At 58.7% G+C, this 27,345-nt stretch overlaps 1 protein-coding gene across 1 annotated transcript; it reads left to right on the top strand.

The window, feature by feature from the left end:
- The first annotated feature begins 1,274 nt into the window (after positions 1–1,274).
- On the top strand, positions 1,275–27,345 carry MYBL2 (MYB proto-oncogene like 2). The gene is made up of 14 exons (XM_036418875.2): positions 1,275–1,407; positions 5,354–5,447; positions 10,421–10,492; positions 11,491–11,583; positions 11,785–12,005; positions 14,085–14,247; positions 14,439–14,726; positions 17,510–17,920; positions 19,387–19,526; positions 22,585–22,684; positions 24,159–24,272; positions 25,417–25,521; positions 26,518–26,667; positions 27,217–27,345. Exons 1-14 carry the CDS (start codon positions 1,388–1,390, stop codon positions 27,343–27,345), a joined length of 2,100 nt encoding a protein of 699 aa, XP_036274768.1. The 5' UTR covers positions 1,275–1,387.

The following is a 27,345-nucleotide window of genomic DNA, read 5'->3' as shown; positions in this document are numbered from 1 at the left end:
TATGATAAAATAACAAAGGGGATTGTGGTCTCTGCTGTAGTGGGTGGTTGTGCACTTAGGGGTTTGGGGGAAGCTGGGGGCGGGGGAGGGGGGAGAGAAGGAAATTACCTTGACATTCTAAAGGTATGTTTTTGTAGATGCAAAAAGACAACAGACAGGCCCAGGTAAGTTGAAGATTGACCTGTGTAAGGGAGAAGCACTGCCCTAGGACATGACTACCCACTGTGAACTGTTTTAGTTAGAAAGTTTCAATTCCAGACCTTCCTGTGCCATTACTTTCCGTTTCTGAGTTTGTAAGGCCGCCCTGCAGGCCTCTCCTGAGCTGGTCAGGTTTAGAACATGGCCCCTTCCCACCTCCACTCCCCCTCACCTCCACCTGTACCACCTGCGCCACCTGCACCACCTCCACCACCACCGCTCAAGTCAACAAGCAGATTAGGGGCAGTGGACCCCAAGGATAACTACCCTGTTTCCCCGAAAATAAGACAGTGCCTTATATTAATTTTTTTCTCCCGAAGTTGCGCTAGGTCTTATTTTCGGGGAAACACGGTAGGTGGGAAGGAAGCGGTTCCTTTCCTTTGGGTGGTGGGTGGGGTGGTGGTGGGGGATCGGGCAGAAGGCTATGGTCCGGGTTACGGAGTGTTTTACCCAGAGGGAGAGAGGGCGGAGATTTAAGTCCCGGAGAAGCTGGATCAGTTTACATTTGGGGGGCTCACTCCGGCTGCCGGCTGCAGGGAAAGCAGGCGGGAAGGCGCAGCCCGGGTCTAGGTCGGGTGCGGGCGCCTCGGGGCCACCCCGGCCACACCGAGCCGGTCCTTAGCCCCGCGGCGACCCGCCCAGAGCCGCCCCGCCCCGGTCCGCCCTGACCCGGGCTTCAGGGATCCGCGCCGCCGCCGCCCGGAGCGGCCCCGTCCTCGAGCCCCGCCCCGCTCCGCCCGCGGAGCCCCGCCCCGAAGCCCCGCCCCCGGAGCTCCGCCCGCGAAGCCCGCCCCCACCCGCCCCGAGGCCCCGCCCCACCCGCCGTGCCCCGCCCCGAGGCCCCGCCCCCCGCCGTGCCCCGCCCCGAGGCCCCGCCCCCGCCCGCCGTGCCCCGCGCGCCAGCCGGCGGGCCGCGCTTGGCGGGAGATAGGAAAGTGCTGTGCGCGCCGGCGCGGCTCCTGCAGCGGCTCCCGCGGCGGCTCCGGCGGCGGCTCCCGCGGCGGCTCCGGCGGCGGCTCCGGCGGCGGCTCCCGCGGCGGCTCCTGCGGCGGCTCCTGCGGCGGCGGCACGGCGACGCCGCCAGCGCGGCCCGGGCCCGGAGCCCGGAGCAGCCCGCCTCGCGCCCCGGCCCGGCTCCCGCTCCGGGCTCCGCGGCGGCAGCGGGCGCGGCGCGGCCCGGGCCGGGGGGATGTCTCGGCGGACGCGCGGGTGAGCGGCGGCGGCGGGCGGCAGAGGGCTCTCCCCCTCCCCGGACCCCCCCACCCCGACCCTGCCCGCACCCCCTGGCCTCACCCTCGGAGCGGCCCGGCGTGCGGGCCCCGCGGGGAGCCCTGCGCCCAGGCCGCCGGGCCGGGGGCGCACGGAGCCGGGTCCTGGGGGCTCCGCGCTCGCTGGGCTCCCGCCTGTCGGGCCCCGGGCCCGGGCGGTGGGTCCCGGGGATCCGGGCTGAGCCCCGGTGATGTCACGTCGTCTCCCGCCTAATGGCGCGGCGGGTCGGCGGGCGGGCCATTGTGGGCGCCGGGGCCCCGGCAGAGGGGGCGCTTCTCCCCCGGCGGGGCCGAGCGGGGGGCGCTGCCTTTCCGGCCCATGGGCGCTGCGGCTCCCGGTGGGCATTCCCCCAGTTCCGGGAGCACGGAGCGCCCTGCCCTCTCCCCGCCCGGGAAGGGTGCCGGGGGGAGGGGAGGGGTGCCGGGGGGAAGGGTGCCGGGGGAGGGGTGCCGGGGGAGGGGTGCCGGGGGGAGGGTGCCGGGGGAGGGGTGCCGGGGGGAGGGTGCCGGGGGGGAAGGGTGCCGGGGGAGGGGTGCCGGGGGGAAGGGAAGGGTGCCGGGGGGAGGGGAAGGGTGCCGGGGGAGGGGAAGGGTGCCGGGGGGAGGGGAAGGGTGCCGGGGGAGGGGTGCCGGGGGGAGGGGAAGGGTGCCGGGGGAAGGGGTGCCGGGGGAGGGGTGCCGGGGGGAGGGGAAGGGTGCCGGGGGGAGGGGTGCCGGGGGGAGGGTGCCGGGGGAGGGGTTCCGGGGGAGCGGGGAGGGTGGGGGAGACCCCCGGATGGCGGCCCAGCTGGGCGGCTGCAGAGACCCGCCTGCTGTTCCCGGGAGGAGGGCGGGCCTCTGGGGGTGCACGAAGGCTTATGTGCCCCGGCCGGGAGCCGGGCCGGAACTGCGGTCCGCATTTCACTTACTGCCCCGAGGCCAGGGGCGGAGCTGAGCCCAAACCCGGCCTCGGGCTCGGGGCTGGGTGCCGGAGGGAAGAGGGGCCCGGGCCCGCCCCGCAGGAGGGCCGCCCATGGACCCCCTCCCCCCCTCCGGGTGGCTGCCTCCGGGCAGAGGACGGACCGGAGCTCCCAGCACTGCGCCCGGCAGCGGTCAGGGCGCCTGGCCCGGGGTCTCCGCAGGCCACACTCTCCCAGGCCAGCTCCCGTTCCCGGCGGCTTCTGGCCGCAGCGGGCAGGTCCGTCCCGGTTTTTGCCCCAGGAAGTGTCACTCCAGGGAATCCCCACCACCCCGGCCCCAGCTGCCTCTCCCCTGGGACCCGGGGGAGGGATGCCGGGGAGGGATGGCTTCTGCAGCCCGGCCCCCTGCAGGCACCCCTCCCCTCTCACCCGGCCCCCTGCAGGCACCCCTCCCCTCTCACCCGGCCCCCTGCAGGCATCCCTCCCCTCTCACCCGGCCCCCTGCAGGCACCCCTCCGTTCTCACCCGGCCCCCTGCAGGCACCCTCCGTTCTCACCCCGCACCCTGCAGGCACCCTCCGTTCGGGCCCCTCGCTGGAGCTTTCCCCTCAGCTGTCTCACTTCCTACTGAGCTTCTGACTCAGCAGCTGGAGCGGCGCCCAGCACCTGGGAGGGCACAGAGAGGGTGTGTGTGGCCGACACGTGGTTGCCACCCCTGTCATGGCCTGTGCCTTTCAAGCCGGGGAGAGGACTTGGAAGGTGCAGGTTTCGAACCCGGCCCTGGACGTGGCAAATAGCATAACCCCCATGAGCCTCAGTTTCCACTTCTGTCCAGTGGGGACAGGAGGACGCAGGGGACGGGGGTGGTCAGTGCCATGCGGTGATTGAAATGAATCCTCCCAGCTGAGTGGCTGTCTCCAGCAAGTAAAACATGGCAGCGGGTTCCTGCAGACAGGTTTCACCTTTGAAGGAACCTTTGCTGAGCCTCTGTCAGGAGCCGGGTGTGGTTTCTGTCGGAAACAGGCCGGGGGCAGCTGATTGTAAAGCCCGCTGCATTTTGTCACTAGTGTCTCACAGGACTTTCGTCTTCCGCTCTGGGGTGGTGGAGGGCCTCACGGATTGGGTCAGGAGTGATTGGCCATGGCTGCATTCCAGGTCCTCCTGTGACTAATGTGTTGCTGGGTTTAGACAATCTGTCCTCTTCCTCCTTCCAAAAAATGCACGCGAATGGGCATTTCTCATCTACTAGTCGGCAGCATGGTGTGCTCATTCATGCCTGAGGCGGGACGTTCTCCTGAGTAAACATTTGGGGCCTTTTGGGGCCAACCCCCGGAGACCCCGCAGGTGTGGAGGTGGCGCTGACCTCTGTCCATGGGGGCAAGGGGGCAGGAAGCCCGAGGCCTACATTGTTTTTTTTTTTTTTTTTTAATGGTTTTGAGAGTGAAGAAGCAATAGGAGATCCTAGGCAGGGCTGCTCTGGCTCACTGAGAAGTCAGACAGGTCAGGGGATTAGCCTGGGATGGGCTGCTGCCGCCCATGGCCCCCTGATTACAGGGGGTCCCTTAGAGTTCCTGTCTGGGAAAAGGGGGGAAGGGAAAGGTGCAGGCTGTTCCCAGGATGGGGGCGGGGGAGAGGGGGGGAGAGCCCTCGCTGGGGCTGCATTCTGAAATGGAATTTCCGAGGTGCCCTAGGAGCTTAGGGAGAGGCTGACTTTAGGAAAGAGGCTGAGTTCTGGAGGAGGCAGAGGAAGATGGACATGGAAGGAAGTCCCCTTCATGCACGGTCTGCTCTGGCCTTGCTTGTTTGGCGATGAGGCTCTTTCCACGTAGGAATGGACTCTACAAAGGGCACCTGAGGCAGATCCCACTACAGAGAGGGGAGCACCCGACACCTGGAGGTGGAGAGCATGATCTCGATTTTCCTAACCTGATTTAATTAAACCTGATCAAATACAGAAGTTTGGAGCAACTCGGAAAATTGCCGGTTAGAAAAGCGAGCTATGCTTGTGTATAGGCAGGGATTGGAAAGGGATTCACAAAAATGAACATATTTACTAAGATACTGTATTTTAAATGTGTGTTTTTTTTTCTTCAAATAACCAATATTTCATTTTGTTTTTTTATATTTTTAAAAATATATTTTGTTGATTCTTTACAGAGAGGAAGGGGGAGAGAGATAGAGTTAGAAACACCCATCAGCTACTTTCTGCACACCCCCTACTGGGGATGTGACTGCAACCACGATACATGCCCTTGACAGGAATTGAACCTGGGACCTTTCAGTCCGCAGGCTGATGCTCTATCCACTGAACCAAACTGGTTTTGGCAAATAACCAATATTTCTTAAAATTTTGGTACGTCATATTGACTGACACCATCATCTTTAATCTTTTTTTTTTTTAAATATGTTTTTTATTGATTTCAGAGAGGAAGGGAGAGAGAAATATCATTGATGAGAGTGAATCATTGATCAGCTGCCTCCTGCATGCCCCCTATTGGGGATTGAGCCCACAACCCGGGCATGTGCCCTTGACTGGAATTGAACTGGGAACTTCCAGTCCTCAGGCCAGTGTTCTATCCACTGAGCCAGACCGGCTAGGACCATCAGCTTTAGTATTCAGAACATCCATGCAAGTTTAAAAGTTGTTATCGAAGAGAAAATCTTAAATTGGTGTCTGGTTTTGATTGAATACCATAATCTTAGTGAAATTGCAACTGCTTTTTTCTTGTAGCTTTTCTAATCCTTAGGGTGTACCTGAAAACAAATAAGAAGAAGATGAAAATAGCTCATAACCCCATTTCATTAAAAAATTTCTTTTTAAAAGGATGGAAATACCTGTATTTTTGAAAGCAACAAGAGTAAAAACGTGCTTCCCACAAAACTTTCCCTTTCCCTGGAAGTCACTGGCCCCTGTCCAGGCGCTGTCCGTCCCTCATGCAGCAGGACATGGAGACGGGTGTCCTTGACCTTTGGCTTGCTCTCCCCGCAGTGAGGAGCTGGATGAGCTGCACTACCAGGACACGGATTCAGACGTGCCAGAGCAGAGGGATAGCAAGTGCAAGGTCAAATGGACCCACGAGGAGGTGAGTGACACGGAAGGGCGATTCTAGCAGGAGTGATGGCAGCGGGGATGGGGTGTGTGTACGCGTGTGTGTGTGTGTGTGTGTGTGTGTGTGCATGATGGCCTTGTGGGTGTGGTGAAGAGGAGAAGCTGATGGAAGAAGTGGCTGGGTCTTTGATTCTCCCAGTGGCCTCTTCTCCTAGCATTCTTGGGGACTCTAATACTGAGGACGCCTGTGGGAGGGACCACTTGTGTCTCTCAGACCTCAGGGCCAGCAGTCACTGTTGTGTCTCTTGGGAGCTGGCTTGTTCTGCATCCTGAATAATCATTGTGTTTCTTGTCCTTTAACTGCTCGGAGGTTTAGCCAAGCCTGCAGCCCCCTTTATTATTATCATCGTATCTTTGGACCTCAAGTTCTGAATTGGTTTTTTTTTTACTCTTTAGTCACCTTTCTGGAAGTGTAATTTACGTACCACCAAGTGTAATTTACATACCACCTTTTAAAAGTGAACAGCTCAACAGTTTTAACAAAACATCCCCTCTGTGTTCCATTTTTCCCGTCTCCAGGCTGCGCTGCTCTGCCTCTTTCGCCTGTCCTCGAATGTCCTATCAGTGGAATTATACAGTGGTGCTCTTTTCTCTCTGGCTCCTTTTTTCAGCAAAATGTTGTGTGGTTCACTGATTGGTTTGCTTTCATTGCTGAGTAGTAATCCGTTGGGTGGGTATGCCACGTGCTTCACGTGCTGGGCTCTTTCTAGTTGTTGGCTGGGTGGATGGAGCTGCTGCGAGGAGGCTTGTTAAGTCTGTTTGAGGATTGTTTTCTCTCTGGGCAGATACTGAGGGCCAGCCATGGGATGGGTGTATGTTTAGTTTTACAGAAACTGCCAGACCTTTTTCCGAATTGGTTGTACCATCTTAGGTGCCTGCTGGCCTTATTTATTTATTTTACTGTAGGAGTTGTGAATCCCTCTTGCATTATAAAATATTAGAGGCCCAGTGCACAAAATTCGTGCATGGGTGGGCTCTCTAGACCTGGCTGGCGATCGGGGCTGGGCCAGAGAGGAGGAGGTGACAGTTGCTGGACATTGACACTGTCATTGTGTGGTTCCCCGCCTCCCTCCCTCCTTCCCTTGCTGCCTCTGCACTGTGGCAGGTGGGGCCGATGGAGGCTGCCAGCCAGGGGAGGAATGGGGCATGGGAGGTTGGCCCTCAGACCCCCTGGGAAAGGGGCCGTGAGGAGGGACCACCGGAGGTTGGCCAGCTGGGGGAGGTCAGCTGTGGGAGCACACTGACCTCCAGGAGGGACTGTTCCTGCATGGTGCGTTGGCCCCTTGGTGGTCAGTGCGCATCATGGCGACCAGTCATTCCGGCTGCTTCGGCTTCTATATATATAGAGATGCTTCTGCAGAGGGGTGCTAGGCCAGCCTTTCTGTTCATCCCGTTGGGTCTAGGAAATACTCAGCTTTTGTGAGCTTTGAAGAATCAGTAAGACGGGGTCCCTTCCCCAGAGCAGCTCTCAGCTTGGGACGGAGGAGAAGACTGCGCACCGGCCCCTGAATGCACGGGTCTTCCTGGCGCCGGGAGGATCGGTATCTGTGTTCGCACTGAGGCTCCTGGCACGCTGGAGGCACTAGTCATTACCGAAATACTTCAGGGGAGAGTTACTGCTGTCTGAAGAGGTTAGGGGAAGTGTCATGGATAAGGGTTTGGAAACTCAGCAGGCAGGCGGGTAATTGTTGAAATACCTTTAGAAGGAGAGGCTCCTGTTGTCTTGAGAGGTCGGGGGAAGTGTCCTGGAGAAGGGTTTGGAAATCCAGCCGTCAGGGAAGTGTGCAAAACCGTGGGCAAGTCAGGTAGGAAATGGATTGTAGGCGGAGAAGAGCCAGCAGAGGAGCCCTGTGTGGCTGGAGTGAAGGATCCTCGAAGCGGAGGGGAAGGAGAGTGGTTAGAAAAGATAGGTTAGGGCTAACTTCTGGAGGGCCTCACCTGCCAGGCTCAGAATATGGGCTCACTCAGCTGGCGGTGCAGAGCCATTGGAGGTTGTGACATGGACCTCGCTGGGCCTCAGAGGAGCTCACCTGCTGTGTGGAGGGTGGAGAAGAGGTTTGGGGCAATGTGGGTCCCAGCAATAGTGCTGGGAGCAGGGGAGGGCGCTGCCTGGGGCAGGGAAGAGACGGTGCCGGGGAGGGCCGTACAGGGAGGAGGTAACAGATGGAGGAGCGTCCTGGGCCCTGGCGGAGTTGGAGGTGAAATGCAGTGTCTGTGCCGGCTATTGGGGGGCAGTGGTGCTGGAGACGGACACGGGAGGAAGGCGGGTGTGGGCCTGGCCGGGCTGGCCGGCAGAGGAAGCCGGGGTGTCTGGGGATGGCTCGGTGTGAGCCGGCTCAGCTGTAGGATTTATGGTACGTGGTCCAGCGGTGCCAAACTGGCCAGGCTGCAGCTTAGGGCCTGGGTGTCTGTGGTGGCCTTTTTCTTCTGTCCAGGAGAGAGCAGGGGAGGGGAAGGGAACACAGGACATTAACTTTACCGCTGTGCCACTTTTATTTTTGTGTGTGTGTGTGTGTGCCACTTTTAAGTGTGCAGTTCAGTAGTATTAAGTGTATTCCCACTTGTAACAAATCTCTAGAACTTTCTCATCTTGCAAAACAACCTTTATACCTAGTAAACACTAATTCGTCATGAGTGGAATCATGGTATTTGCCCTTTTGTGACTGGCTTATTTCACTTCGCGTCACGTCCTTGAGGCTCACCTATGCTGTAGCATATGTCTGAACTCCCTTTGTTTCCAGGCTGGATAATTTCCCGCTGTATAGATACAGCACTGTGTACGTTCCTGGGCAGCACGTTCTGCGGCCTCCTGCCCCGGGGACAGGCTCAGGGTGACCAGGCAGCGTTCCGTTCCTGGGACAGGCTTGCTGCCGAGCAGGAGACAAGGAAATGACTCTCCTGCTGAAGCTTCCCGTAATACACCACCCCCCCCCCCCCCCCCAGGCTTGTGTGCTTCAAGTCACGTTGATTTCTCTCATTTTGGAAGCAGTTTTAAATACCTGCCACCAGCATTCTCAAGCTCTGCACACTTCTTGCTTGTTCATGCTGAAATGGGTCCGTGTGCGTTCCAGGGAGAGGGGTTCGTTTCCCGGCCCTGGGTGGCCCCCCTCGAGGGCCAGGGCAGCACCGAGCAGGTGGGTGCGGAGCCAGCACGTTCCATTCAGAAGTAATCGACGCCAGCCTCTCCACATGTCTTAGCCAACACTCCTCTGGCTTAAAAGTGGAATTACCACTCAGAATTTATAGGGCCACAAATGGAGTCCCTCTCCCTCTCTTTCTAAACACAAAGAAGTAGTGCAAAAGTCAACAAAAAAGGAATTCACAGGAAAGGGGCTGGGTTCAAAGGACCAGGAACACCTTGGAGGAGGCGCCCTCGCTGCCATCTTTCAGCACCTTCACCTTATAGGACGTTTTCATTGCTCCCAAGCATCTCATGCTCCCGTGGCTGTCCATCCTGCCTCCCTCCACCCCTGACCTCAGACAACCACCAACTGCCTTTTTGTTCCTATGGTTTAGTTCAGTGGTCGGCAAACTCATTAGTCAACAGAGCCAAATATCAGCAGTACAATGACTGAAATTTTTTTTGAGAGCCACATTTTTTAAACTTAAACTTCTTGCCCTAAGTTGGTTTGGCTTAGTGGATAGAGCATCAGCCTGCTCTGTCCCAGGTTCGATTCCAGCCAAGGGCACATGCCTGGGCTGCAGGCTCAGTCTTCAGTATGGGGTGTGCAGGAGGCAGCCGATCAATGATCTCTCATCATTGATGTTTCTATCTCTATCCCTCTCCCTTCCTCTCTAAAATCAATAAAAATATATTAAAAAAAAATTCTTCTAATACCACTTCTTCAAAATAGAGTCGCCCAGGCCATGGTATTTTGTGGAAGAGCCACACTCAAGAGGCCAAAGAGCCTCATGTGGCTTGTGAGCTGCGGTTTGCCAGCCACGGATTTAGTTTATAGTTTCTAGAATTTCATATGCATGGAGCCATACAGTGTTTGTTGTTATGTCTGGCTTTATTTATTTATTTATTTTCTTTTTTTTATTCTAAGTCAAAGATATACTTACTGATTTTAGAGAGAGAGGAAGGGAGAGGGAGAGAAACCGAAACATTGATATGAGAAAGACAGAGAGGGAGAGAGAAACATTCATTGATTGCCTTCCATACTCACCCTGACGGGATCGAACCTGAAACCCAGGTATGTGGCATGACTGGGAACCCAATCCCACAACCTTCTGGTGTACCAGAGGACGCTCCAACCACTGAACACCCCAGCCAGGGCTCTGTCTTGCTTCGTTGTCATGATGATACTGAGACTCTGTGTTGTGTGAGTCATAGTTCATTTGCAGAATATTTGTGACAGACACCGCTTTGCCTTCTGACTGCTCCAAGTTCTGCCCGTGTCTCCCCGTCTCCAGAGCTGTGTCACTATCGTCTCTGGCCCGAGGGCCTGGAATGGCCTCCTGTTGTCCTTTCTGTCCTCTCCCAGCCCCTCTCCCTGCAGCTGCCCTAGTGAACTTCCCAGCAAGCTTGTTGGACTGGGTCCCCCAGTGCTCAGATGCATCAGGGCTTTGCATCACATAGCACGGAGCCCCGCACCCATCCCGTGTGTGGTCTGGGCCCGCCGCCCCCTCCAAGAGCAGCTTGCCTCTCTCTCCTGGGTTTCCTGCATCCCAGCCACACTGGGCTTTTCGGGATGGGCCTGTCCCTTTTCCTCCCTGACTAGGCAGTCGCCACACACCTCCCCATGCCCCCAGCATCGTGGCTTTACTTCTGTCTGTGGGAGGGAGACTTGGATTGGATCCGTCTCCTTCTGGACCGTAAGTCCCTCAAGGTGAGTTGTTGCTTCGACTGTAGCGCCTGGCTCCGAGGAGGTCTTGCTGAACCGCTGGCTGAGGCTGTGCCTACAGCCCTGTGAGCTGAGCTCGCTCTCTCTCTGGTGTTGGCAGGATGAGCAGCTGAGGACCCTGGTGAGGCAGTTCGGACAGCAAGACTGGAAGTTCCTGGCCAGCCACTTCCCCGTGAGTGCAGCCCGTCTGTGGCCTCCTGCCCCCAGGGCCCGTTCTGAGTGACCGGACAGCGTTCCTGGGACAGACTAGCAGAAAACAAGGAGATGACATTCCTGCTGAAACTGCCCACCCCCAGCCCACCCCCAGGCCCTTCGAACCAACGTGGAATCCCAGGCGCCCTGATGGGGCACCGGCACGCAGCAGCCTCTGCGAGCCTGTGGCCTCCAGGCTCGGACGCCTGCAGCTTGTGACCGTGGCACGTCATCGGGGGCATATTTGCGTGTCTTCCTGTGCGGTGCTCAGTTTCTCAGTAGTGAGCCTGACACTGAGGGGAGGTGGTACTTCGCTCCTTCCAGGGGTCTGTCTCCCTCAGATCCCCCGCCCAGGACTGCAGGCGTCTGCTCTGGAGAGGTGTGTGGCTGGAGCTGCTGTCTGGCTTTCTTTTTTTTTATTTTTATTTTTTTAATATATTGATTTTTTACAGAGAGGAAGAGAGAGGGATAGAGAGTTAGAAACATCGATGAGAATCATCGATCAGCTGCCTCCTGCATACCCCCTACTGGGGATGTGCCCGTAACCAAGGTACATGCCCTTGACCGGAATCGGACCTGGGACCTTTCAGTCCGCAGGCTGACGCTCTATCCACTGAGCCACACCGGTTTCAGCCTGTCTGGCTTATTTCTTGGGTCACTCGGAGACCGAATCACCAGACCCCTTCTGCCCCACTCCTCATCTCCCTCCCATTAAAATAGCAGCTCGGGGAAACAACAGTGTCCAGAAGCAAGCAAGCCAGCTGGCTTCCATAGCGTTCTTCTTCGCCCAGTTCCTCCGGTCCCTGTAGTGAAGAAAAGCCACGGTTACTCCGACACGTGGCCACGGGGTGTGTGGTGGTTCCAGGAACAGGACAAGACCCGTCTGAGCCCCCTGGCCCAGGCCACGGTCCCCCGAGCCCAGGGGTTAAGCATGTGCAGGGCTGCCCCCCCCAGTTCTCACGATCCCTGTCCCCCCAGAACCGCACTGACCAGCAATGCCAGTACCGGTGGCTGAGGGTCTTGAATCCAGATCTCGTCAAGGGGCCGTGGACCAAAGAGGAAGACGAGAAGGTAACCAGTGGGACAGTGTCTTGCACACAGCGTCCTGCCTTCACTTACCCGTGAGCCACGGGACTGCCAGGCTGCCCTGGCGGCGTCTGGCCGGAGCTTGGCCGTGTGTCCTCCGCCGGCCGGTCCGGCCGTCCATCCGTCGCACCTCTCGGGGCTGCGGTGAGGCCCCGGTGTGCCGCCTTCACCGGGCCTGTCTCCCAGGTCATCGAGCTGGTGAAGAAGTACGGCACGAAGCAGTGGACGCTGATCGCCAAGCACCTGAGGGGCCGGCTGGGGAAGCAGTGCCGTGAGCGCTGGCACAACCACCTCAACCCCGAGGTGAAGAAGTCCTGCTGGACCGAGGAGGAGGACCGCATCATCTGCGAGGCCCACAAGGTGCTGGGCAACCGCTGGGCCGAGATCGCCAAGATGCTGCCGGGGCGGTGAGCGGCCTCCGGGGCGCGGGGACCGGGGGGCCGGGCGAGGGAGGCTCCCCGGCCGGGGAGAGCCGTGCGGCTGAAGGTTCCTCCCGTCTCCTCTGGGGTGGTCCATGTCACCCAGACACGCATGCGTCCTTCAGACTGACCTCCCTCCTGCCTATGAGGTCAAGGCCGGCATCTGGACATGCCAACCTCTGCTCTGTTTTCATCCTGCTCCTCCCCGGGCCTGGTCCCTCCAAGCCCTGAGCCTCTTGGGATTGCAAGGAGCATTGGGAAGACTTGGCTCCATTTAAAAAAAAAATATTTGATTTTATTATTGTTTTAAATATATTTTATTGATTTTTTTACAGAGAGGAAGGGAGAGGGATAGAGAGGTAGAAACATCGGTGAGAGAGAAACATCGATCAGCTGCCTCTTGCATACCCCCCACTGGGGATGTGCCTGCAACCAAGGTACATGCCCCTGACTAGAATGGAACCTTGAGTCCGTAGGCCGACGCTCTATCCACTGAGCCACACCGGTGTCGGCTTGGCTGCATTCTTGCCAGAATCTCCCTCCGGATCAGTTCTCGGTCTCCGAAGTGGCTTATGGTGCCCCTGCATGTTCTCCAGTTTCTGGAAGCATAAAACTGTCGTTTGCTATTGTCTTCTGCCCTGTCCTCTTTGTCCTTGTGCCTTGTTACCTTGTTCTGCTGTATTTTAAATCCTTCTTTTCTCATGACACTGGCCTCCCAAGAGGTAGAGGAAGTGGAGTGGCAGCTGCTGACTTCCCTTGAAGTACACACCCGTCTGTCTCACACTCGGACCCGAGCGTGCTGTCCTTTCGGAGCTCCTCCCAGCGCTGGGGCTGACGACCCCTCTTCCCCTCTGCGGCCTGTTGGCCCGGCTCACGCCCCCGGCCCTGCCTGGTCCCTCTCCGTTACACACAGTGAGCTCTTCTCTGAGCTGCCCCTGTGCACCCCTGCCTGATGCCCGTGTTCTCACCCTTCGGTGTTCAGCACCAGTGTCATTTCCTCAGAGAAGCTTTCTCCCTTCCGGCCTCTGGTCGGTCCCGCCTGTCCTCTGAGCAGCTTGTCCCCCAATTGTAATGAGACCCCGGCGCCCGGCTCTCCTACTAGAGGAGACGCTGAATGCAGCCGCCCATCCTCCTTGCAGTGTCCCCGGTGCCTGGAGAGCAGTGTTGGCCGTGTAGTGGGCACTCCGTAAACACACGAGAGCAAGAGCACGAGGTGCACTACAGCTGGGAGCACCCCGCTCTGGTCGCTGTGGGCGGGAGGGCTGGAGGTGTTTGGGGTCAGGTTTTCCTGGAAGGAACCTGACACGCAGAGGTTAGAGGTACAGGGGTGTGTGGAGGGAAGGGGCTCGTGCCTGGGAGAGGAGGGTGGAGGAGAAGAGGACAGGGCCCAGCACGATGGGGACTCAGAGTCTGGCCCTGACGTGGTGCAGGCTGTGTGTGGGCGTTTCCTGGTGGTCCGCAGCGGAGTGGCCAGCGGCTGAGAGCCTCTGAGGCTGGTCGCCCGGCCACACTGTTGTTCTCTCTTCGCAAGCCAAGGGCAGAGTGCTCTGCTTGGAGCTCAAAGCAAGAAGTGCCTCCTGTGTGAGCACTTCTCTGCTCCTGGTACTAGGACTTGGCAGCGTTGGGTGGGAATGCTCTGGGAGTCTGCAAGTGCTGGAAACGTGCGTGACTTCATCTTAGAGCTAAAAGACACCTTCGAGCCGAAGACGGTGTGGCTCAGTGGATAGAGAGAGCATCGACCTGCGGACTGAAAGGTCCCGGGTTTGATTCCGGTCAAGGGCGTGTACCTCGTTTGCGGGCACATCCCCAGTGGAGGGTATGCAGGAGGCGGCTGATCGATGTTTCTCTCTCATCCATGTTTCTGATTCTCTATCCCTCTCCCTTCCTCTCTGTAAAAAAAAATAAATAGAATATATTAAAAATAAATAAATAAAACTAAAAGACACCGTCGAGCTCCTCAGACTGAACCCTCGTGGACAGAAGTGCGAGCTCAGCCCAGGGTGGTCAGTGATGTGACTGGTGGCACCCAGGCCATGGGGTTCAGAGGTCCCTCGCTTGCCCCCGCAGGACAGACAATGCTGTGAAGAATCACTGGAATTCCACCATCAAGAGGAAGGTGGACCCGGGAGGCTTCCTGAGCGAGTCCAAAGACTGCAAGCCCCCCTTGTGCCTGCTGCTGGAGCTCGAGGACAAGGAGAGTCCGCCGCGTGCCCAGCCCTCGGAGGGCCAGGTGAGACGGCTGCCCGGGCTGCCCAGCCCTGGCCTGGCTCCAGGCTGGTCGGTAGGGTGGATGGCAGGGTTACCCATCGCCGTGCCACTTAACACCTGTCTGCCCTTTGTTCTGTTGTGCCATAATTAATATGGCATGATCTTTATCTGATAACACAAACCCCACAAATGCTGTGCCCTTGTGTCCATCAGGGAAGTCTTGGGGCCAGCTGGTCCCCGGCGCTCCCTGCCATGAAGGAAGAGGACAGCAGCGAGGAGGAGGCCGCGGCAGCAACCCCTGTGGAGGAGCAGGAGGCTGCCCCTGCAGAGCTGGACCGAGCGGGCACCCCGGAGACCTTGGACAGCACCCCCAAGCGCGAAGACCAGGAGGGCTCCTCGCTAGAGATCGGCCTGCCCTATAAGTGGGTGGTGGAGGCGGCAAACCTCCTGATCCCGGCCGAGGGCTCCAGCTTCTCGGAGGCCCTGGACCTGATCGAGTCGGTAATGTTGGTCACGGCACTTCCCAGCGGGCCCAGAGCACCCCCAGTGGGGGAGTCCTCTCCTGGGCGGGCATCCTTGTGTTCACGCATTCTCCCAGTAGCATTTCCTGCAGATGCTCAGTGCCAGCCTGCAGCCAGGGCTGGGACATGGAGCGGCCATAAAGCTCCTGCCCTCCGGAGGCTCCTGACGCCTGATGGGCAGCACGGGGTGGTGTGGGAGGGCTGCCCAGGGGAGGCTGCACTGAGTCCTGGGGGATGATGGCGGGGAGGGTGTTTGAGCTGATGACACAGTGCAGCTGAGCGTGGTGCTTGCAGCACCACAGATGGTTGGGAGTCCCCGGAGAGGGACCTGGGGCTGGTGGGGCTGGAGCGGTGAGTGGGATCTGATTGCTCAGGTGCAGCCCTGCGGCGCGCTGGCTGTGGGTTGTGCCCGGGAGAGAGCTCTGAGCGGGAGATACCCCTCTGGGTGTGACATCCCAGCTCAGCTGCATCAGCCAGGCCCGTGCAGTGGAGTGGCTTCAGGAGGTGATGGGCGAGAGGCCTGGCTGGTCACAGACAGACGTCATTCCTCTTTCTCCATTAACATTTCAGTATGTGTCCTCGGCACAGACATTCTCTTACATCTCCCTCAGGAATCTAACGGACACTGAGCTCCGGGCCAGTGGAGCTTGGTACATTCACCTTCCCACTTGGCCCTGCCCCTCCTTGGCCACAACAATGACATTCATTGAACATCTCTTAAATGCCAGCCTCTGAGCTTGGTGTACAGTCCACCCAGGATTTGGTGAGCTGTGTCCTTTCTCTGTTTTGTAGATGAGACTGAGGCTCAGGAAGGTCAAGTTGTGTACTCAAGGTCACACAGCAAGCCAGCGGGGTGATCTTGACCATTGATCTGTGCTCTCAGTGCTTGCTTAATGGTGTTTGGGTGGCACAGTCCCTAGGGAGCTATCTTTAAAACCCTCTGACTCAGGGTCTCATCTTTTAGCCCAGTGGCTGGGACTAGACCCAGCTACAGGGTCTGTCTGCCGTGTCCCTTCCACGCCAAGGAGTTTTCATGTTATCTTGAGAAGCAGGCCTGAGCGTTCTTCAGTCTGCAGCACCAGCTCCGAGGCTGCCGTATGGGGCTCGGTCCCTGGGGGCCCTACGGGGACTGTTGAGATGAGAGTTGTGCCTGGCGCTGTTGGCACTTCATGGTGTTGCCATCTCCATCCTCAGCCTGTTCTGCATCTTCCTCCAGTTCCTGGGCACAGAGGAGGGAGGGGAGCACCCAGGGTGTGGCAGGATCAGTGCTCAGTAATCACAGTACCTGACATTGAAGTGCCTGCTGTGTGCCAGCCTTGTTATTGGCTGCCTGCGTCCCTGCTCTCTGTTCGGCCTTTAACTGCCCTGTGCAGTGGGTGGGGGGGCTCATCACCAGTAAGGGGATCCCAAGCTCGGAGGTCAGGAGGCTTGTCTGGCATCACATGATGGAGTAGTTTGCAGTCATAGAATCATTACAGCCAAAATCGTTTTGGCTCAGTGGATAGAGTGTCTGTCGGTCTGCAGACTGAAAGGTCCAGGTTTGATTCCAGTCAAGGGCATGTACTTTGGTTGCGGGCATACCCTGGTAGGGGGTGTGCAGGAGGCAGCTGGTGAATGTTTCTCTCTCATCGATGTTTCTAGCTCTCTATCCCTCTCCCTTCCTCTCTGAAAAAAAAACAACCAAATATATATTTTGAAAAAAAAAAAAATCATTACAAAAGTTGGAAAATTTTCACCATTTATTCATAGTAAACATTTAACTCAATGTAATAGAATTAGGCATGATTATTTCTGCTTTATAGACATTTTATTTATTTATTTATTTTAAAATATATTTTATTGATTTTGTACAGAGAGGAAGGGAGAGAGATAGAGAGCTAGAAACATTGATGAGAGAGAGTCATCGATCAGCTGCCTCTTGCACTCCCCCTACTGGGGATGTGCCCGCAGCCAAGGTACATGCCCTTGACCGGAATCGAACCCGGGTCCCTTCAGTCCCCAAGCCGATGCTCTATCCATTGAGCCAAACCGGTTTCAGCAAATTTTCTGCTTTATAGACATTTTAAATGTTTGAACAAAAAGCAGGATCTAGAAGTAATTTATACTCATCTTAAAACACGCAAAATACTAGAAATGCATGATAACGGTAAATTCTAAATCCCAATAGAGGATGTGAGCTGGGAGGGGAACATGGGGTCTCAGTGAGGTTTTATTTATTGAGCTTATTGACAGATACTTGGGTTTCTTTGTGTGTGTGGTTTTTGTTGTTGTTGTTGTTTAAATAGTGCATGGGACATTTTTATTTTTTATTTTTAAATATATTTTATTGATGTTTTACAGAGAGGAAGGGCGAGAGATAGCCAGAAATGTTGATGAGAGAGAAACATCGACCAGCTGCCTCTTGCACACCCCCTACCGGGGATGTGCCCGCAACCAACGTACATGCCCTGAATCGAACCTGGGACCTTTCAGTTCGCAGACCGACGCTCTACCGCTGAGCCAAACCGGTTTCGGCATGCATGGGACATTTTTAAAGTAACAGCCATAGTAGCCTTATGCACAACATACCTTCAGTTTTACTTACAAGCACAGATATGCAGCCTAGAAGATACACATTTATTTCCTTGGGGAAAGGGGAGGAATTGTCCGTGATGGTTCTGGGCTGTGGGGTCAGACCTGGCACTCAGTGAGGACGCCCTCTCATGTCAGCTGGGAGAAAAGCAGACAGGCTGCAGCGATTACTAACCCCTCCTCTCTGGGCAGGACCCCGATGGCTGGTGTGACTTGAGTAAGTTTGACCTCCCCGAGGAGCCGTCCCCGGAGGGCAGCGTCCACAGCAGCCCGGAGCAGCCCCAGCCCTCGCAGTGGCCGGCCCCTTCGCCGCGCCAGCCCATCGCCCCGGGGCCCAGCGTGACCGAGTACCGCCTGGACGGCCACACCATCTCGGACTTGAGCCGGGGCAGCCGGGGCGAGCTGATCCCCATCTCCCCCAGCACCGAGGTGGGGGGCCTGGGCGTCGGCACCCCGCCGTCCGTGCTCAAGCGGCAGAAGAAGAGGCGTGTGGCCCTGTCCCCGGTCACGGAGAACAGCGCCAGCCTGTCCTTCCTGGACTCCGGCAACAGCCTCACCCCCAAGAGCACGCCCGTCAAGACCCTGCCCTTCTCGCCCTCCCAGGTGCGTGGTCCACCCCGGCTGCTCGCCGCGTTCTGTTTGCGGACTCCTCGTCCCCCGCGCGGGGCCTTGCGCGCAGGCACGTGTCCTCAGGGGCTGTCTGCCGTGTGGGAGGGCTGGCGATGCAGGGGGAGCAGGCACAGGCCTGGCTTTCTCTCGCGAAGCTTGCATTCTGGCAGGAAGACCCGTGAGTAATAAGAAAAGCTCCACGTTAACGTGGTGCGTGGAATGAAGGAAACGGATTTTGCTGCATCTCGTCTGAGGGGGGGAGGAGGGCATCAGGAAGGCTTCCGTGAGGATGAGGAAGCATTGCTTGATACTGGGCAGAGAAGGGAAGGGGATCAGTATTCGGTAAGAGGTCAATTGATGGAGCACCTATTTCTTACCGGCCCCTTGGTCACCGGGGAGCAGAGGTGGGAAAGGACAGGAAAGCCCTGCCCTTGACGAGAGGGCAGTTCGTACTGGGGACAGGCTGGGGGTGAGTGAGCTGACGCAGGTTGCAGTGCGGAGAGCGCTCTGATGATAGCGATTGAGAGCTGACTGTGCTGAGTGCTGCTCAGGAGGGGCCTGTCTCTCCTGGAGGTGGGCAGGGGCGGGCTTTCTGGAGAATGGTGTCTGAGCAGGTGCAGGTGGGGAGGGCGAGCGAGCGAGAGTGAAGTCCAGAAGGGATTGGGGGGAGGGTGGCATGGGGGCAGGAGCCTTGGAGGGCTTAGGTGTAACGGGTATGTACTGCCCAGGGCACTGGGGGGATGGGGCAGCAGGGCTTTGTGAGGACGCACTGGACGGGGGAGGGCGAGCAGGGCTTAGAGTTCCCACGTCCCGGACAGGAACGGGTGTGTGGAGGCTCCCTCCCTCCCGAGAGGATGAGAGAGAGCAAGGCCAGAGGCGGCCTGTTTCGGGTGGCTGCGCCATCACCTGCAGGAGGGACTGAGGCCAGGCCGCGGTGGGGGTGCGTGTTTGTCCGGGGGAGCTCCGTTCACGCCAGAGCTGCCGTGACGGAGTATAATAGCACACCGAGTTCTTAGCGGAGGTTTGTCTTCTCAGTCCTGGGAGGAACGGGCAGGCCTGGTTCCTTCTGAGGCCTCTCTCCGTGGCTTGCAGATAGCGGCTTCTCCCTGTGTCTTCACATGGCCTTCCCAACATGAGCGCCGCCGCCCGCCATGGCCGTCCCCTGTCCGCCCCGGGCCCTTTAAGAGCTGACCCCACACCGCCCGTGTGCTTTGTCCCAAGGGCGCTGTCGGCAGGCAGGCAGGAGTGGGGACGGGCCATGGCAAGTCCAGTGATCCATGAACCTACCTGTGGGCGCCTGCCGGTCTGCCTCGGCCTTTTTCTCTGGCGCCTGGCTGGAGGGGAGTCTCCACGTCAGGAGGGCCCTCTGTCAGCAGACGCGGGGGGGCAGGGAGTGTCTGGAGGGTCTGGTCCCACCTGCTGGTCACCGCTCTGTCTTGTTTCCTTTGTCTCCCTGGCAGTTTTTGAACTTCTGGAACAAGCAGGACACACTGGAGCTGGAGAGCCCCTCGCTGACCTCCACCCCCGTGTGCAGCCAGAAGGTGGTGGTCACCACGCCCCTGCACCGGGACAAGACGCCCCTGCACCAGAAGCACACTGCGTGAGTGCCGTGGGACCTGGCCTCCCCCAGCAGGCCGGGGCCAGGGTCACGGGTGGGGGAAGGGCGTCCTTGGAAAAACACCTGAGGATCTGTTACCGGAAGGCAGCCTCCGGCCGCCACCTCTTCATTTTTGTCCGGATAACCTGGTGCTTTCCCACTGCTCTGATTCTTCTCATCGTTCAATCTGGTGGTTTTCTAATCTCGGAAATGGAGAGGGTCCACATTGCCATGAAAAACTTCATCTCTCTATCTTTATGAGTTTCAAGCACAAATCTACTGTTGGAGTGGCCTGATGTGGAGGACGGACCTGCCTCCAGCTCTGTCTCTGCTCCGTCCGAGTGAAGGCTGCATCGGCCTGCCAGGCCCGGACAGGGTGTAGGCCTCCTTGTATGTTCACAATTCTTTCTCTTTTTTTTGTAAGTGTTAGAAATTTTATTACCGTTAACATTCCACAAGGTCATATTCCTACAAATCAAACTGAAAAAATTCCAAGCGCTCAAACTGTCACCTCACGTAACATTTGGTCTTTCATTGCAAATGTCAAAAATGGAATTGTTTTAAGATAACAAAAAGCTTTTGGCAAGTCCGACCTGCTGTCCCTTCGTGTTAGATCAGAAAGCTATTGTCTTCATTCACTTCATGAAGTCCATGTTAATGTAAGCTGTCTTGGCGGTACTGCCACACCATCCTTGTGGTGACCCATTTTCCTCTCCTCCCCATGGTGGAGATTTCTCATTGGCAGGGCCATTGGAGACTCTTCAAGCTGACTGGGTGTAAATGCTTCCACCCATATCTGTTAATTATTCAGTCCCAAGATTCACATTTTTTGCTATAAAAATACAAACTTTTGCAAAGATTTTTTCCTCTTTTTTTAAAAAAAAATATTTTTTATTTTTAGAAAGAGGGGAAGAGCCGAAACAGGTTTGGCTCAGTGGACAGAGCGTTGGTCTGCGGACTGAAGGGTCCCAGATTCAATTCCGGTCAGGGGAATGTACATTGGTTGCAGGCATATCCCCAGGAGGAGGTGTGCAGGAGGCAGCTGGTCAGTGTTTCTCTCTCATCGATGTTTCTAGCTCTCTATCCCTCTCCCTTTCTCTCTATAAAAAAAAAAAAAAAAAAATCAATAAAATATATTTAAAAAAGAAAAGAAAAAGAAAGGAACGGGGAGGGACAGAAACAGGGAGGAGAGAGGAAAATTATCGATGGGCAGCCTGCTCACCCCCAACCGGGGAGGGGGGGGGGGGGGGGGGGGGGGGGGGGCCAAGCCTGCAATCTGGTGACCTCGTGGTTCCTGGTTTGATGCTCAGCCACTAAACAATACTGGTAGGGCACAGAGATTTTCTTTATCATTGATAAAACTCCAGGGTGCCAGTGTTCAGAATGGTCAGACGCATATGAAAGAGCTGTCCTTGTTCAGAACCATCATCAACCAAAGTTAAATTTAATCTTGTTGAATCTGAACCCTTAGGCAGATACGCTGCGGCCTCTTTTTCCTCCTCTTCCTCCTCTTCCTCCTCTTCCTCCTCTTCCTCCTTTTCCTCCTCATCTATGTTCCTGCTGCTGCTCCAGCTTCTGTTTTCCTCCAAAGGTCTCCATGCTCTTCGCTCCTCTGAGGGTCCTTACTGCCACCTGGTGGCAGGTTCCTTCCGTACGCAGGCCGTCCTTGGACCGTCTTCAGTGGGAGCCTGCCGGTGATGGATTCTGGCAGCTGAAAAGTTGCCTTCATTTTTAAAAGCGGTTTTTGCTGGGTATAGAATTCTGGGTGACAGCCCCACTCCAATCCCCTTGACCCCCCCATGTTTTCTGCTGTTTCCCATCTGCTGGGTCTTCTGGCTTCCAGAATCGCATTTCTTCCATCTCCAAGCCTTCTTACGGGCTCCCTTCTCAGCCCGCCTCCCTCAGTCCTCTAACGGGCTTGTCCTGCCAGCTCTTGCTGACACTGTGACTTCAGGAGTTTCCCACGTTTGTTGTGAAAGTTCCGTGTCTCACACAGACGTTGGGGCCATGCCTCAGACTCATCCCTCGGAACTGTGGTGGGAACTGGGAGGTGTTTCCATTTGGCCGGTCGGTGCTGACCTGTCTGCTCATCCTTGCAGAGGGCTCTGTGTGTGTCTGGGGTGGAACGTAACACGGATATGGGAACCGACGGACTGGGGGATCCCTGTCCGATCTCTCAGTTCCAAGAAAGGAAGAGAAGAATGGTCTGTACTCTTCCGGCTTTGGCCTCCCTGTGGAGTGGCTGGTGGCCCAGGGGCGTGGCTGGAGCAGCAGCCCCAGGCAGCGCTGTCTAGAACTGGCCTCTGCCCCCGGGCTCTCCGTAATCCGGGGCGTTTCACGCGCTTGGACCCGCCCCCGCCCGGGGGAGGCTGTGGGGGTCGCTGTGGCGATGCCTCCTGCTGACTCCGGTCACACAGGCCTCGTGCAGGGGGAGTCTGGCGCGTGCCTTCTGCCGGGGTTTTTCCCACAACCCACGGCCTGGCTGCGAGGCGCCTCTGCTGCCCTGCCCCAGCAGGCTTTTCCCTCGCAGGCAGAAAGCACACATTGGTGGGGCCACGGGTGCTAGAAGCTTCCTAGTGTTTCTGCCTGTGGACCGACCCTGCCTAGGTTTCCCTCTGCTAAAGCTTTCCCTGCGCGTTTCTGTCCCCGCTGTGGGCCTTCTGAGGAGACGGGGAGACGGTGAGTTCCGCATGTGCGTTGGCCTCACCACCTCACGCTGCCGCTGCCACTGGAGCTCTGAAGAGGTGGGGGAGGCACACGCCCTCCAGGATTCCTTTCTCCCTCCGTCACCCCTCCCCCCGCCCCTCCCTGCGGGCCTCAGCCTTCTGTGTGTGATTCTTTTACTCGCCTGGGTCTCCAGGACACTCCTGGCCTCTTTCCTGTTCCCGGGACGGCTCCTTCCTCTCAGTCCCTGATCAAGACCCTCTCGTGCCAGAGGACAAGAGCCTGTGTGCGGGTTTCCTCCCTGTTGCCAAGGCCAGAGGTCCAGGGGGAGGGGGCTGGGAGAGCGTCTGGTGACTGTCCCCAGCCCTGTCGCTAAATCTCCTTCCCGGCCTGGCAGGTTTGTGACCCCAGATCAGAAGTACTCCATGGACAACACGCCCCACACACCGACCCCGTTCAAGAACGCTCTGGAGAAGTACGGGCCGCTGAAGCCCCTGGTAGGTGGCGCGCGCAGGCCTGTGCGTGTGGGCCCCGGGCTCGCCCAGCCATCGGCGGTTCACGGAGCCCTGTCAGGTCTCACTGGGTTCTTCCAGCAGCCCCGGGAGGGAGCCGCTATCCCAGTGCTACAAATGGGGAAACCGAGGCCGGGTTACTCCTCAGCTCCTCAGACCTTTCCCGAGCACCTGCCACGTGCCAGGGCGGCACCGGGCGGCGGAGGAGGCACGGCTTCACAGCGTCCCAGGGAGGCTCCGCGTGTGGGATGGGGGTGGAGGACACTGAACACACATTCACAAGGAGCTAAACAGGTCCAGCACGTTGTACGTACTAGCAGGCGTCTTCAAACTACGGCCCGCGGGCCACATGCGGCCCGCAGAGGAGTCTGATCCGGCCCGCCAGGTTTTTTGGGCAGTGAGCGCAGCCGAGGTGTTACAGTAGGAATGAGTAGTTCATATAGTCCGGCCCTCCAGCTCTCTGAGGGACCGTGATCTGGCCCCCACTTTAAAAAGTTTGAGGACCCCTGTCTAGAGGAACACGGAAAGTGCTGGAACAGGGGAGGACTTGCTCAGATGTTAGGACTACTACTTTGGGGATGTTGCAAATTATTCCTCTAGCTGAAGCCTTTTGCCTAATGGCTGGTTCTTTGCAAAGCCTGGGAAAGCCACTCCTGGGTGGGCTGGAGATGGCCAGAGAGGACACCCCGCCAGCTCCCCCTGCCCCCCCAGCCCTCACATGGCCGTGCTTGCCCAGTGACAAGGCAGCTGGCACCTCGGGCTCTGGATTCCAGTGGGCGGCGAGAAGGCTGGTCGCGGAGAAGCACTGGGTCTGAGCAGCCTGCGGCGGCCCAGCTTCCTCTCCCCTCACCGCGCGGGGTCCTCGCGAAGGCCGGGCAGAGGGCTGTGGCGCCCCGTCCTGCGGTGCCGCTGGTGGGAGTCCACGGCCCTCACTGTCCGAGGGGATTAGGCTCCGTGTCTGTGCTCTCCGGGCGGCCTTGGGAGGGCCCGGCCCCGGTCTGACTGGGCAGGCGAAGGACAGTGCAGGGGCTCAGGGTGACCTCTGAGGTGTCATTGCACCCCCCTCCCTCTGCTAGGGGCGCTCTCCTCTCTCCGGGCTCTGCTGCCTGAGGGAGGGGAGGAACCCAGCGTCCGCATTAGTGTGGGACACAGGGTGAGGGGTTTGGGCTTTGAGCGGGTCCGGGTTCTGATTCCACGGCAGTGTGACCCCGGGCCCGGCTCGCCCTCTGAGCCTCCGTTTCCGCCCTGCGGGGGAAACAGCTGTGAGGGCTGCCGTGGTGACGTGGCCGGCGGTTCCTGGCCCGCAGTGGCCCTTAGCACGGTGAGGGCAGCGTCTGCTTGTCCAGGGCAGGCCGGTGAGCGGTGTGTGCGCGAGGCCAGTGCCGCAGCGCCGGCCCTCCTTCCTGCTCCGCCCGGGACCCGGCTGCGTGGCAGCCTCACGCGGCCCTCTCTGCCGCAGCCCCAGACCCCGCACCTGGAGGAGGACCTGAAGGAGGTGCTGCGCTCCGAGGCCGGCATCGAGCTCGCCGCCGAGGACCGGGGGCGTCCGGAGAAGCAGAAGAGGAAGGCGGGGGTGAGTGGGCGAGGCGGGCAGCGCGGCAGGAGCCGCGGGAGGCGGGAGGCGGCCGGCGGCACGTCCGGACAGCCGGTGGGAGTGGGACGCCAGGAAGACTGGCCCGGGGAGGCCTGGGGGGCCTCCCCTCCTCTGGGAGCTGCCCCTTACCTGGTCAGCGTCGGGTGCAGGGGGGAGAGCAGTGCAGGCCCAGGCGTGGCTGCTCCCCCTTGGAGGTCAGAGGCAGACACCCTGGTGGCTCGGTGCACGAGGCAGAGAGGGACACGGAGTCTTCCAGGAGAAACCAACCCTTCAGGGGGAGCCGCCGGTCTGGGCTGCAGCAGGCTCAGCTCAGGTGAGGGGAGAGCTGGCAGGCGCCCTGGGCGGGGGCTCCTGGAGGCAGAGGCCGTCGGGCAGGGCTCTCCCAGGCCAGCCTCCCCGCTGCCCTTCCTGCGGGTTCCTGATGGCGGGAGTTCATGTGCTCCTTCCCCACAGGCTCTCCCTGAGGAGAGGCAGGAAGGTGGGAATGGGTCGGGGGCAGGTGGAGGTTATGGGGAGCGAGTAGGGGAAGGTGGGCTGGCAGCTGGCGGCACCCCCTGGCTGGGGCCACGGGGTGCTGTAGGCAGAGAGAACTTGACCCCAGGCCTTCCTGGGCCTCTCCTCTGTTCGGATGGTGGTTCTGAGACAGGACTGCACCTGTTTGGGGCACACGGCTGGGTTGGGGTGCTGTTAGTCCAGGATCCCCCACCCCACCCCGACTTGAGGATGGGAGTGCAGGGGTGTGGCTGGGGCATCCCTGCCACCAGTGCTGATAGAGGGCCAGCAGCGGGGCTCGTGTCTCCATGGTACTGCTCGTGGCTGGTGATGGTAGGGCGACTTGGATGATTGTTTCTGGGGCCTGTTTGGTGGGAGTGTGTGTGTGTGTGTGTGTGTGTGTGTGTGTGTTAGAAACGGGGAGTCTGCTGGGGCCATGCAGGGGTGAGGAGTGGGCGTCTGAGCGATGGTTGGTGTTTGTGTCCTGGCTCCCAGGGTAGCCTCTGGCAGGAAAGTCTCCCCTGGGCGTGTAGTCCTCAGCAGGGCCACTGTTGTGTCCCCTGAGCCCCGCCAGCACAGCCTCTCCAGCGGGGCCCCAGCCCAGCCCTGACCGCCTCCTTCTCCCCCCCAGCTGCGGCGGAGCCCCATCAAGAAAGTCCGCAAGTCCCTGGCTCTCGACATCGTGGACGAGGACGGGAAGCTGATGATGTCCTCGCTGCCCAAGACGCTGTCCTTGGTAAGGGGCTGAGCCGCCGCCCCCACCGGGAGCTCGGAGGCTCCTCTGCCCCCCTCCCACCCCCCTCCTCTCTCCCCGGAGCTCTGCCTCTGGGCCCTGAGGCAGGGGTGGAGCCTGGGGGTGGAGTGTCTGGTGGTTTTGGAAGTGACTTCCCCGTGCTGCTCAGCAGGAAGTTTTGCTTACGAGTTTGCTAGAATGCTTGTGAAAACCATGGGTCTGGGCCGCCCCCACCTTCCCTGGGATCTTACTCATGGGGTGACCCTGGAGAGTCAAGGCCAGGCCTTAAGTGCAGCCAGGAGGTGGGTGCTAAGCCCTGGGCTGGGCGCTCTCCAGTCCCAGCCGACTCGGAAAGGGGCTGCTGCCCGCACACAGACTGGGTCCCCAGAAGCCAGGCCACAGTGTTGACTGAAGCGGGGTTGGGCGAGCTGTCTTCCCAGGCGCCCAGAGGGAGGCAGTGAGGGGCGTGGGGGTCACATGGATCAGGTTTCCTGAGCAGATCTTGCAAGTCACCACGGTCCTTGCAGAGAAACCTCCGTTTGGACGTGGTCCCTCTAGCCAGCCCTGCAGCTGGCGTCATGTAGGCCCATAAAGGAATTACCGGAAAGAAAAGACCGTTTGGCAAGTGGCTAAGGCACAGGATGTGGAGCGGTGGGCCTGGGCTGATCCCGACCCAGCACTTGCTCTCTCAGATCTCAAGGCCCCCACCTTGGGCCCTGCCTGTGACAGGGGCCCTGGGACAAACCAGAGCACCCTTGTCTCCACTTGATTCTGGCAGGGAGGAGCCAGCCTCCTAGAAAACATTCCTGAGCATGTGCTGGGTGCTGGGTGCTGGGCTCTGAAACGGGCACTGGTTTAATCTTTCTGTGACCTCCCACCGGGAGAACACTGGGCTCGGAGGCTACCGTCGTGCCTCACGTCCCACAGCCTGGGGATGTGACTGGGTGTTTTTGGAATTTGTGGCCAAATGGTGAGTCTTTCACTTGGTTTTGATTTCAGCCAACACACGTGCCATCCGGCTCCTCCAGTCTCATCCTGCCCGGCATCCGAGGAGACAACAGCCTGCTCAACCAGGGCTTCCTGCAGGCCAAGCCCGAGAAGCCGGCCGCGGCCCAGAAGCCCAGAAGCCAACCACCTGCCCCCGCCCCCGTGAGTTCCGTTCCCACGTGTGGCACCAGCCCTGGGGGCTTGCTCTGTGGCCCGCTCCCTGCAGGGCCTTTGCACAGGCTGTTGCTTCTGCCTGGATTCCCGATCAACTTAGGTTTCAGCTCTCAGTCCCGACGCCACTCCCTCGGAGAGCCCTTGTACAGGCAACCCCGGCCGCGCAGGTCCCCTTTTCACGGCAGGGGTCTCACTCGTCTCTGGATTTAGCTGCTTAGCGCCTGGCTGTCCTTGAGGGCGGAGGCTGCCCTGGTTAGCTCCCGCGGGTACATGTCTGCATGTGTGGATCCCTCCTCCCCACCTGCACGGCTGTAGGTTCTCCTTACTGGAAGCTGGTACCACAGGGGGCGTGGTCCTGTCTGGTGGTCCAGCCTCCGTGCCCAGAGGCAGGAGTGACTTCCCCAGGAAGTTGGGGAGGAGCAGAGGGAGATTGGCTTCTGGACTGAGAGTCACAGAAACGGCCCCCGCCCCTCCCAGGCCTGCTGCCACCAGGGTTCCCTGCTCCTGCCGGATGGTAACCTCCTTGCCTCCCCCCAGATGACCAGCGCCTGGAAGATGGTGGCCTGCGGGGGGACCCGGGACCAGCTCTTCATGCAGGAGAAAGCCCGGCAGCTCCTGGGCCGCCTGAAGCCCAGCCACACGTCCCGGACCCTCATCTTGTCCTGA

This window comes from Pipistrellus kuhlii, unplaced genomic scaffold, assembly GCF_014108245.1.
Source record: "Pipistrellus kuhlii isolate mPipKuh1 unplaced genomic scaffold, mPipKuh1.p scaffold_m20_p_6, whole genome shotgun sequence".
Lineage (NCBI taxonomy): Eukaryota > Metazoa > Chordata > Mammalia > Chiroptera > Vespertilionidae > Pipistrellus > Pipistrellus kuhlii.
This window is presented reverse-complemented; position numbering and strand designations above follow the sequence as displayed.